General features: G+C 46.6%; 1 protein-coding gene across 1 annotated transcript in view; it reads left to right on the forward strand.

Moving 5' to 3' along the window:
• LOC138564822 (zinc finger protein 84-like) overlaps nt 1-9,001 on the forward strand; it is a 151,987-nt gene extending 142,986 nt beyond the window's left edge. The window contains exon 2 of the mRNA XM_069642935.1: nt 6,748-9,001. Coding sequence (XP_069499036.1) covers nt 6,768-7,766 — 999 coding nt within the window. The 5' untranslated portion in view covers nt 6,748-6,767 and the 3' untranslated portion in view covers nt 7,767-9,001. The remainder of the gene's footprint in view (nt 1-6,747) is intronic.
• Nucleotides 9,002-12,958: the final 3,957 nt, after the last annotated feature.

Consider the following 12,958-nt stretch of genomic DNA (forward strand, 5'->3'; position numbering starts at 1 on the left):
TCCACTTTTATCATTTCTTTCTTTGCAAAGGACATATCGGCACTAGAAATTATATGCAAATCAAACAGGACGAAAAGACTGACAATCTCTGCCATTTTGCACAGCATCTGGCACGGCTGTAAGTGCGCAGTGAACCATGAGTATGAAGAAATGCATTTTCTTTTTTTAAGTGGCAGATGAACAGTGAACCAGAAATACTGGATCAGTGAGAAACATTGCAGAGTTTCTCAGCTGTAAGTTTCTGGATCTCGTGCTCCAGTGATGTTGTTCCTACTCCCAGGATAGCAAGGAGATGTTGGTCAGTGAGTCGTGTCCTTAGACTGGATTTGTGTAATTTCAACTGTGAAAAAACGTGCTCACAAATGTAAGTACTGTCAAACATGGACACCCTCTTTAATGCTTCCCGGGACAGATTGGGAAATTGAGCAGTGTTCAGAGACTGGTAAAGTTCAATCACTTCCAGTTGAAGTTCAGGTGGCACATTGTCAACATCAGCTCAAGTGTGTGGTGTTGCAACCGGTTACCAGACATTTGGTCGAAAAAAATTGGTTGACTGGACAAATGGTTGAACCAATTTGGTCGAAAAACAAATGGTCGAATTTGTTTTAATTTTATTTTCACCCTTTTTTTTTTTACGTCGACCATTTGTCTTTCGACCAATTTACAGTCGACCACTTGTCTGGACAGCATTGCAACCATTGGTGGGGAGCTCCCCCGCCAGCACCACAAAGTGACTGAGCTTGTTGAGTGCATGGCCAGGGGATCCAGGGCAGCATGTGTGAGACTATGCCTCACCCATGGAAGTGCCCAGATATATGTGAATTTTGTAAGGGTGCAGAAGGACTCTGACACAAAGGTGGCATGGTTCCGGGCTATAGACTTTTATTAGTAAGTACAGCAAACCCATCTTTCACTATTCCTAAGCGGCATTTCCCTGCTTCAACTAAAGATCTCAAGTCACTGTCAGGATGTCTATTAAGGCAAAAGTGTCCCCCATACTGGCCCTTACACTATACACCAAGGAATAAAGCAGCCCTGTTCTGATCCCAGGGGAATGCCTCCCTTCTCCTGGGGTGTGGTCCTTGATCCACACAATATTACTCCTGGTGTTCAGTCTCAAACAGCCTGGAGAATGACTCCCTTCTGAAGGTATCAAAGTTCCAAATAATATTTGCTTCTTGTGCCAGGAGAATGCCTCCCTTCTTCTGGCTTTTGATCTCAGTCTCGACACAAAGTTCCAATCAATATACACTTTTTCAGTGGGCCAGGAGAATGCATCCTTTCTCCCTCCCTACTTTCCAGGACCTTGAGCTAGTCTACTCTACAACCATACATAGGTCTACTAAATGTATAGGAGAAGGAGGAGAGGCTAGAGAGTGTGGGGGTGTGATCTTCTCACAAGGGTTATACCCCAGATGGTTGTCCTTCTGCCTGGGGCAGTGGGGGAAGTCACTCCCCATGAGATCCTCCTGCATCATACCACCCCCAGGGGACTATCTGTCAAGATCCGATGAACCTCTCCGTTCCCTCTCCTCACCCGAGTCTTCAATGGGGTCTTCAGGACTCTCTGTCCCTTTCATCCTTCTAGACTTCTTAGTCTTTTTAGCTTTCTTTTCCTTCTTAACGTGCAAATAGGGAGGCCACTGTGTCCTGCAGAGGATCAGGATCAAGGGGGACCCCAAGAAGCAAGCTCCCAAATGGTCCAGGGAAAAAGCCAGTTGTAGCAGAAAAAAACCCTGTGATATTGTCGTGATCTGGTCAGAACCTGTTGCAGCTGGATCAGGAAAACAAGAAAAACCAATTCCAGTAAAAGGATCTTCACTCCGGTAAGAAGATGACAGTCACTGAGGTGCCAGGGAAGTGTACTTCTCAGTTGCAAAGAGATGTAGAAAGTTGTCAAAGAAAAGCAACTTGTAGATGCGAAGATATTCTTTGGAAGAATTAAGTTGCTCGGGATTTTCGGTATGGAATGGGATACCGGGTGAACCGGTATGGGCAGTACGCCAGTATCAAAATGGTAGGGAAAGAGCACAGACCGGACCAGAGTAGCCCGAAGAAAAAGGTACGTAGGTCAGAAGTCAAATGGGTGAAAAAGAACACCGAACACGTAGCGGGAAAGTATAACTAAGCAAAGTCAGAACGGGTAAACATAAGAACGAAGTGACAACCGGGATACGGACCGTAGGCAGAATAAACCTTAAAACAAAATGATAGGTCATCTCCTAAGAAGAGGAGACACCGAACACGGGGAAAAAGACAGAGAGAAATAGAAGCGTGAAAGCGAAATACGCTGAATCCCAAAGTGAAAGCAGAAAGAATAATGATAAGAAGGAAAACACAATCGCCGCAAGGCAGACGAACGGAAGCGAGGAAGAGATAAACCAAAGGCTAGACAAGGTAGCACGTAGCGGACAGGAAAGAGAAAGTGTAGTAGGGTTAAAAAAACAAACAATGCTGCTGGAGAGCTAGAAAAATCCGTTGCTGGGACACAGGAACGTAGTCCAAGCAAGCGCAGGTCCAAAGACGGATACAATGCACCATGTATCCGGAAGGGGCTGACTATATCCTGGTGGTTCCTCATGGCGGCCATCTTGGGAGTAAACTAGACCGCTGAGAACGGTTCCAATGAATAATAAAACCTAATCTCCATTGGTTCCATCATTTCCAGGGATGGGGCATGACACTATCGGGCAGCAGCCTCACCTCCCTTGCCTCATGGGAAGGGGTTCCACCCTGGGGAGAAGTGACGGCGTTCAGTGATTTGTCACAATGTACAATATGTGCAGTGTCAGTCAACACACCGTGTAACTGTCTCCTGCAACATTACATTGTCTACTAACTTACAGTTGTCCAAATCTTCCTCTCTAATTTTCTTACTTGCAGCAGACTAAGACCTGGACTGCCCCTGGTGGGGGAACTAGACACCACTTCATGGACAAGCCTAAGTGGTGGGATACTACTGCGTGCTGATGTGGGGCAATATAAAAGCATCATCACATGATTGAGTGTGAATACCAGGAGGGATTCCTTGCGCATATTGAGAGCATGCAGGATATATGGACATCATTCTGGTATTTGTTTTGCCAAGGAATGTTCTATGGGAACATTAAATCTCTCTCTCTCTCTCTCTCTCTCTCTCTCTCTCTCTCTCTCTCTCTCTCTCTCTCTCTCTCTCTCTCTCTCACACACACACTCTCCTTTTCTCTTTTTTCATGTTCTGCTTTTTCATGTTTTTGTGTTAATTTAGTAAATGTTTTAATGTTTCCATTTTTGTTTTCATTTCTTTACTTATTTAGTTCTTTGTTTCTTTTTTTTCCTTTTTTCACATTTATTTTGTGTCGATTTGGTTTTTCCATTTTGTTTTATTTGTCTTTTTCTTTCTGGTTCTCTTTTTTTTTTCTTATTTTCCCCCCTTTTTTCCTCCCTTTTCCCCCTTTTTGCTTTTTCTAGGATATTTAGGAACTCTACCCCTGACCTCCATCCTTTTACAACACAAACTCTTTCACACAGACACCCGAGAGCACACACTGAGCGAGGCAAAGCACACGATAAAACAGCAGTTTCGAAACGGCAGCTGAACGAGAGAAGAAAGAGAAGAAAGATGGCAAAACAGAAGGGGATCACAAGAAACCGTTACTTTCTGGAAACCTTGAGAATAGAAAGCCTAAGACCAGGAAACCAGGCTGAAGAATCCTGCACTGTGTGTTGGAGATACCTGAGGCCTTCCCACGCCTGCACTTGCGCGATCTCAATGTCACCTTGCCTAGTAAGATTATTGTCTTCCCCTGTTCCCCCTCCCTTGCCTCGTCGCGCCTTGAAACACTTGTGTATAGGCGCGTTATAAATGCCATATCATATCATAATAATGAAGGAGGGGAGAAGCACGAGCTGCCCTGGAACCGACCTTGGCTCCAAGAGCAAAGCGACGTCCATGAAATAAACGCAGCCGGTGAGTTGTGGAGACCGATACAAGACCGAACTGCGTTGATGCCAAGGTTGCAAACAGCAACATTGTATGGCGAGCACTGGAACGAACATTGTTAAAACGCGTATGATGAAAGACGCAAGTGAAGTTGAACTGCTGATGAGTGATTGAACTTTAAAAGGAAGATACAATACCTTTGACAGAGTGATCCGGCACCATGTGGGTGCTCAATTGAATGTCCCTTTAAGGTATCCAGCTGAGATGTGGTGAAAGTCAGAAAAAGGTTATATCAAGAAGAGAATGTGTAATTGTGAATCCAAGTGGTCCTGCGACAAGTTGAGCAAAATCCTGCGCACAGTCTAAAGGCTTCGATTTTCTTAAGTAAAGAAAGCTTTGAAAAGTAGATAAAGATTGTCCGAGTCTGGCAGAGGGAGATCAATTAAAAGGTTTGTGTTAAAGTGGATCTGAGCCTGGCAGAGGGAGACCCAGGGTGAACCGAAAAATCAGCTGAGAAGTTGCATGTGTGAAATCCTAAGAAGACGGAACTTTAATGTTTGTCGTGTTGCATCAGGCCCTCTGAAATAAGAGACTTTGAATGGCAAAGAGACTTTGGCATAGAAGGCCCCGATGTTGAGCTTTTGAACTGCATCTTTGGGCTATAGAAGCCAGAGAGTGTGCCAAGCTGTAGTGTTCTGCCTTGTCCCGTGATGAAAAAGTGGGGAAGGGAAGCCAGCAGCTTGAATATCCTGACATATGATTTCTTGAACACTTTTCTATTGCATAACCTTGTTTCCCACACTATTTGTATTTAGAAGTAAGGATTGGCAATAGGTTTATTTGTATAGGCCCTTTTATTTTGACAGACACTACTAGGACAGCGTTTTATTATTTGATGATGGTAGCTTGCTCCCATCTTTAGATTTAGGATTAGATGGGCATTTTTCAAACCCAATTGAAGTTCAATAAACAACCTTCAACTGCGATCACTTGTGTCTGTCTTACTGTTTGATACCATGGGCCTCATTACACGGATGGTGGAGAACCATGGCGCTATTAGCGCCATGGTTCATGCCGGTAAAATACCGGCACCGCCTTGGCGGAAAGGGGAATTATGGCCCCATTCCAAGGTTGGCGGGGCGGTAATTCCCCCTTCCACCATTGCCCTTCCCCATTCCCATTTTTGCCCCATAGGGCATAATGGGAATGGGGAAGGCGCTAATTACGGTACCGCAAATTGCGGTACCGTAATTAGCTCCCTGGGTCCCTTTGCGGGTTGGTTTTTAACGCCTGCAAAAAGCAGGCGTTAAATCCCCCAACCCGCAAAGGAACCTCGTAGTAAGGCGGTAGGATTTACCGGTACCAGTATTTTACTGGTACCGGTAAATCCTTACCGCCATCCGTGTAATGAGGCCCCATGCCTTCTTTACACACCCCTGAACGGCGATCACTTGTGTCTGTCTTACTGTTTGATACCATGCCTTTCTTACACCAGTTAAGTGTTTTGTTTTTGTGTTTGGGTGGGGATGTGAGTAATGTGAGTCTGTGCGTGTTTGAATATCCGCGAGTCTGTGATTAGAAAGGCTTTTGGTGGGCGAGGGAGGTTAGAGGGGATTGGGGGGTGAACCCCTGCTATTAACGAAAAACATGCCAGTGTGGGAGGGGTGGGGGGAAGGAAGGGGTGGTGGGTTTGGTATGATATAATTTTATATTACAGCATATTGAGGACTGCAAAAAATCAACCGAAAAAACAACAGTCTTTTTGGTGTTCAGTCTTCAATATGCAGTAATATCACATAGAACCGTTTCCACTGGGGAACGAGGAGCTATTACAAAGTGTTCCGCAAATCAAGTTTCCAAATACGATACAAACTTCCATTACTGTTTTGTGCAGACCTTTCAGGTGTGGTCAGCTACTCTTAACAATCTCATCTCCCCTTTAATGAACCAATTTACAGCAGCCGTATCTTTGACCTCCCACCAGGCCCCCACCACCACTTGCTGTCACCCCACCTTGCTTTAGGTCAGTTGCCTGCACTTCTGCACCTTTCAGGGATATAAATAAAAAATGTTTTTTAGTAGGAGCTCAAAGCAGTGCCTGTAAGTCTCGCCTCACCCTATAAACTGGAGTTACCTTTGGGGAACTAAAGACTAGCACCTAAAGAGTTGCACATCTGACTTCCACACCTGTCCTAATTAACCATTCATTAACATTCCCAAATGCACAGTTAGTGTCTGATAGATTTGTGTGAATGGCACCAGATGGCCCGAGGAATAGAAGGTAGCCCCTGTTAAGCAGACCTCTAGACTAGAGGCAGGAGGGGAATCTCTCCCAGCTCCTGGAACTTTCTAACACTGCCTGTCTATGCCACTGCAACTTTTATTTTACCATAATTCTGCCTCAATGCTGGCTCCATGTTTGAATCCCACCTTGTTCCAGGAGAAGGAGCCCACTCAAAGATGAAGGGCTTGCGGCTGTCAATGCACCCCCTCCCCACCCACACTCTCCAATTCAGCACTGAAGTGGCTCAGAGAGCGGGGCCCGCACCAGAGCTCCTGAGAAGTGCCCTTGTCACCGAGCTCGGCTGGCCATTCCACCACTCTTAGTTTATTGTTTAAGCATCAAAGTTTCCACTTAATAGTGAAACTTTGAAACGTAATGAGTAGACAATGCTATAACCGTAACCTAGATTATACCCTGATGAACCCCTAGTGGCTTAATTGGGAACAGGGGCATTGGCAGCTCTTCATCGTACCCAATTTATCTTAAGGCTGTGTGATTGGGAAGAGCTAATAATGACTCCAACCTCTGCTTCTTTCAACAGAAAATGGAACCATCAATAAAATGGAGATCCTTCAAATAAATTCTGGAAGATGGAATATCCAGAGGATGAAGTGCAGTCCTTCAGAAGATGGAGACGGCCCGTCTGCTACGCACTGGGATGAGGCCCAGGTGCCCAGTGCATGTCCAGAGTGTGGGGAACGCCTCAGAGACCCATCGGGATCTGTGGGGCACCAGTGGTGTAAAAAAAGACCACATAGATGCACACAATGCAAAGAGACCTTCATCCAGCGCGCCAAGCTCACTGCGCATATGATGATTCACGAGCCGCAGGAACCATTTGCCTGCAGCATTTGTGGGGAGTCCTTCACCAGCAGCCCCAATCTAATGATGCACGAAAGATCCCACGTGCACGAGCAACTCTACAAGTGCACAGAGTGTGAGAGTAGCTTCACTGAACGCTTCCAGCTATTCAAGCATCAGAGGGTACATACTGGGGAGAAAACCTTCACTCAGGAGGCCGATCTGTCCCAGCACCCGAAAATCCAGAAAACATACCAGTGTGCAGAATGTGGGAAACACTACACTTCTGCATCCGGACTGAGGATTCATCGGCGGTCCCACACAAGAGACCGGCTATACCAGTGTTCAGAGTGTTTTAAGGACTTCAAGTCGAATGCACACCTGATTATACATCAGCGATGCCACACGGGGGAGAGGCCGTTCCAGTGCACACTGTGCAAGAAGAGCTTCACTCAGAGTTCAATTCTGGGTCAACATCTAATGATCCATTCTGAAAAACGGGACTTCGGGTGCACGGAATGTGGTAAGAACTTCAGGCTGAAATCACACTTGAAGACACATCAGCGAACACACACAGGGGAGAGGCCGTACCAGTGTACAGAGTGTGAGAAAAGCTTTGCTCAGCACTCTAATTTGGCTCACCACAAAAGGACCCATACGGGGGAAAAGCCCCATGGCTGCATGTTGTGTGATAAGCAATTTAGTCATTTATCCTCTCTGAAGCATCACCAGAGGTGTCACAGAGGGGAGAAGTCTTGAGATGTGGACCATGTGTGAGCAAGTCTTTCTCCTGCACATTCATCAAGATGAAAACCCAGAGAAAGCTTTACAGGTGCATAGAATGTGGTAAGTACTTTCACAAGCGTCGCAACTGAGAGCCACCAGACATCTCAATCAATCTGAGTTTGTTACCTTGTAAGAAGTGTAACAGAACCTAAAGGTCAGGTGCAGGCAAACGTCGGAGGATCTATTCTGTGGTGTGCAAGAACATTTCTGACCCCTCCCCCCACCCCTCCACTGGTCCAAACATGGGATCCAAACTGTGCAGAAGGGAATGGAGACCCTTCCTCATCTGTGTTATAATAGGCCCGTTACTGTGCCTGGCACTAATTATACTTGGAAGTTCCTCTGCTTACCGGACGAGTGCCAACAGCACTGGTGTGTGTCTTTGGTGGCTGAACGGAATGCAAATGGAGTGTGCTGCCGTCGGTGGAAATGCATGCCACCGCACATGTAGCAGGCTGCACCAGGAAGTGGGTGGGAAGCGGGATGGGGGGTATATTGGTGGAGGGAATGGCGGGCGCCGACATACGGCGGCTATGATTATAAATCAGAATTATTTTTGGCTTTGGTTGTAGTCCGATGGAAAGCCTTACGAATTACTTTGACTGCCAGATGGGTGCTGTGAAGGGTGAAAACAAAGGAGAGGGAGGACTCGTGAGGGGCAGAGTGTCGGGGATGTGGAAAAGGGAGGGTCACGGTATGGTGCCATTCAATAAAATCAAGACATCATTTTTAAACTGAATGAATCTTTATTCCGCTGCTGCTTTAGTAATGTGCATTGGTTTGGCTGACAGCGTACGGGTTGGGGACGTGCGAATACGCCAGGTGAGCAATCGGTGATGACCAGTAGTGTGCACACATTGTGAAAAGCCCACATCATCTGTGAAGCCTGTGATCAATAGCAGTGGGATTGGGCAAGGAGACTCTGGCAGACAAGAAAAGCCATCAGCTGTGTACAACCACCCCTGGATGGTAGTATTTGGAGATCTCTCAGAGTATCTTCCCTTTTCCAAACTTTATGTCTGTTGACCCACTTGGAGAGGTCAGACTAGATGGCCATTACAGGGTTCGAAATTGAAGGAAGCTGGGAGCTAGTTAGATCCTGCATTTAGCCTAGAAGTGCCTGGTTAGCTTAAAACCAACAGTTGCCTGGGGCTTCTTTTTGGCTCCCCAGGCCAACTGATGCAGAACAAACGTAACTATTTGAATTTAAATCTATGCAGTTGGGACACTATACAAATAAACTTTAGGACGCATCTATATAACATCTAAAGCATAAGAGTCATAAATAATGGCTACAGTTATGGGTTTGCATTTTATGTGTAAGTTAGATTTGTGTAACGCTGTGTACTAGCTCCTCGTCAGTGGTAGCGCCTGGTGACTGGTTACTAGCGGCTCACCAGAAGCTGCTTGTAGTTCCTGTTAATCCAAACTTAATTTTGAGCCCTGCATTATACCAAACTAGGGAGCCCCAGGCAGGAGATAGCAACATTGAAATGGATGGAGATCCGATCCAGGAATATGGATACCTCCAGAGCTGTTTATGTTGTGACAAGCTACAGGAAGGGCTCCTCAGGACATCAAGCACCCCCAGGGGAGTATGTTTGCCAGACAAGCCCCGCTGACCTGTACGAGAAGTTAGACGAAGGGCCTATGTTAGTTGCTGTAAATTGATAATGGCAACCGAAGAGAGAGGGACTCCCGCCCCAACCTTAGGAGGGTGAGAGACCCCTAGATAATATGCAGGGCACCCCCTGCTCTTGGCATCCAGGGACATTCCTTAACAAGAGATGAGATAAAGAACTGGGGATATTCAGCCCCTCCCCTCAGGAAGCGTTGGGGTGAATAGGGGACAACACCCCCTCATCAAAACTCATGTGGTGCTGAACCATCCAGAATTTATTTTGTTTTGTTTCTTTAAAAAGTGGATCGTGCACTTCATCTGGTCACTGGGGGCTGTGAGAAATTGGACCAGGGAAGTCTGGTAGACCAAATTCAGTGTGTACCATTTGGGGAAAGAAACGAAAAAGACCTGAGATCCAACGGAAGAAGCCAGGAAAATAATTCCAGAGGCAAGTGGATTGGAATGAGAAAGACCAACCAACTACTTTTGAATTTAAGAATGATGAGCACGTTTACAGAGGATGAGTGAGGATGACGAGGGCGGTAGCAACACATTTGTGATTTCATAAACTTTGGAAGGTTTGTATGAAGAGTCTTTAAGATCTACCGTAAAGTCTAGAACTTCAGACGTTTGGCCACCAGAAGCCAAGGTAGAGCACAGATGGACATAACCTAAGGCTTAGGAGAAGCCTTGCCAAAGCATTTGGAGTGTTTTTTAACCACTTGATGAAGAAAGGCTCATGAGGAGGTCATTGTAGGAGTCAAGTCTGATCATTATGGAAATGTTGATGTTTAGAATTTTTGCTGAGAAAGGCAAGAAATTGAATATTCTCGGAAGAGGTCAGAAATCGAAATAACCACTTTGAGTGATGGAAGAGATTTGGGGGAAAAGAGTTACAGGCGCATCAATCGTCAGGATCCTAAACAAGGCGACTAGCAATTCAGACCATAGGTCTTGGTGAGAGTAGTGGGACGGAATCAGTACAATATCACACACCCATACCACTCACCACTCACCACATGGCTGCACAGTGCTGACACAGCCGAGCCGCGAGGTTCCCAACACTAGGAGGTAAAGGGATCCAAGGGAATATGCTGGGGGACCCCGGTGAGAAGCCCAAGGGGGCCATGAAAGGGGTTTCAGCTGGCACCTGACAGTAAAATGGCGCCCATCTGCACCCATGAAATCATTATCCGTGGTATTCAGTCCCCAAGGGAGAGCCCAACAGCCACTGAAACAGAGAAGAGCCACAACACCAGGACCTGAATATTGGGAAAGGTGAAGCGCATGGGGAGGTGGAACCATAAAACACAATCAATAAAGCTAACAGTGACACAAACCTGCGACTCGAGCACTTATTTGTCAATCACTTTTGTATAAAGAGGCAGAGGCCTCCTGCTTGTGAGGTGCTAGGACAGCGTTGCTGGGAGAGTAGGGTTATAGCGAGGAAATGAAGACAAGGAAAATCAGGAAAGAACACAGCATGTTGACCAAATCAAGAAAGCCCCGTTTATTGAGGAAAGAGGTTGAGAGCTAGGAAAGCTGCACCTTTGCTGATCAAGCCTAGGGGTGAACTTAAGATAGGGAGGGAGAAGGTGAGTTGGCTAAGCCAGTGGAACCAACGCTTGGAAGAAACCAGGTTGAGAGTACAGGCTCAGTGGAGAGGCTTGCTGAATTGTGCCTAGAGACTGTTGCAGGCAACCCCACCACAATCCCTGAAGCACTGAGATTAAAGCTAGCTGGGAACTGTAGTCCAGACCCTGGTCAGAACAGCAAAAATGTGAAAGTCTTCGATTGTTTAATCATACAGGTAGGGGGGAGTGAATTCTAGCCGTAATTGCCCAATAGAGTGGTGAATAGCTACCAGCCTTGTCTGAGAAAGAGGAGTCCCATTATAGGGCTTGCTATGGTGGATGTTGAGATTACCGCTGTTTCCTTCCATTCAGGACCAAGGCACTAACCTAGATCAGACTAAGCACCAGGACCAAGACACTAACCTAGATCAGGCTAAGCACCAGGACCAAGACACTAACCTAGATCGGGCTAAGCACCAGGACCAAGACACTAACCTAGATCAGGCTAAGCACCAGGACCAAGACACTAACCTAGATCGGGCTAAGCACCAGGACCAAGACACTAACCTAGATCGGGCTAAGCACCAGGACCAAGACACTAACCTAGATCAGGCTAAGCACCAGGACCAAGGCACTAACATAGATCAGGCTAAGCACCAGGACCAAGGCACTAACATAGATCAGGCTAAGCACCAGGACCAAGGCACTAACCTAGATCAGGCTAAGCACCAGGACCAAGACACTAACATAGATCAGGCTAAGCACCAGGACCAGGACACTAACCTAGATCAGGCTAAGCACCAGGACCAAGGCACTAACTTAGATTAGGCTAAGCACCAGGACCAAGACACTAACCTAGATCAGGCTAAGCACCAGGACCAAGACACTAACATAGATCAGGCTAAGCATTCAGGACCAAGGCACTAACATAGATCAGGCTAAGCATTCAGGACCAAGGCACTAACATAGATCAGGCTAAGCACCAGGACCAAGGCACTAACATAGATCAGTCTAAGCACCAGGACAAGATAAAAACATAGATCAGGCTAAGCACCAGGACCAAGGCACTAACATAGATCAGGCTAAGCACCAGGACCAAGACAAAGACAACCACCAGGACATAGCATCATCATGAAGGAAGTGTGCCTGATTGCTCCAAAAACTCTGAGCACCTTTTAGAACACAGCCCTGAGAGTCCTTTACTTCTGCCATTTTTAGACCAGTCTCGTCACATAGGTTTTGTTAATTCTTCTTCCTCCACTGTTTTACTTGGATTCCTCTTGTTTTGAGTTGAATTTCCCTCCCATATTCCATCCGCCAACCCAACCCTATTCATTGTTTTGGCAGATGCCAGACTGCTTGATAAAAGCATAGGGTGTGGGCATTGGATGCAAAGTCCTTTTGGAATAGTTCAACTTTCCGCCTGTTGCTGACACTATTCTACTTGGTTTTCCCTCTTGGTTTACATATTGCCTTCCCATAGCTCTTAGAAGCGTTCTTTTGACCTTGTCATTTGTCATTGTAGGTGTTGTAGATTTGATGGATTTCTTCAGACTGTGACATGTCCCAGAACTGCAGCCAGAGGAAATCTGCAGCTGATATAGGCAGGCTGAAGGGGATCCATGTGTTGCAGCTTGTAGTTCAGAACAGGATCCTAACATGCCCCAGAGCAAGGTACACTTCACATGCCCCAGAGCAAGGTACACTTCACATGCCCCAGAGCAAGGTACACTTCACATGCCCCAGAGCAAGGTACACGCCACATGCCCCAGAGCAAGGTACACGCCACATGCCCCAGAGCAAGGTACACGCCACATGCCCCAGAGCAAGGTACACGCCACATGCTCCAGAGCAAGGTACACGCCACATGCCCCAGAGCAAGGTACACGCCACATGCCCCAGAGCAAGGTACACGCCACATGCCCCAGAGCAAGGTACACGCCACATGCCCCAGAGCAAGGTACACGCCA

The sequence above is a fragment of the Ambystoma mexicanum genome, chromosome 1p, assembly GCF_040938575.1.
Source record: "Ambystoma mexicanum isolate Mex_15411 chromosome 1p, UKY_AmexF1_1, whole genome shotgun sequence".
In the NCBI taxonomy this organism is placed as follows: Eukaryota; Metazoa; Chordata; class Amphibia; order Caudata; family Ambystomatidae; genus Ambystoma; species Ambystoma mexicanum.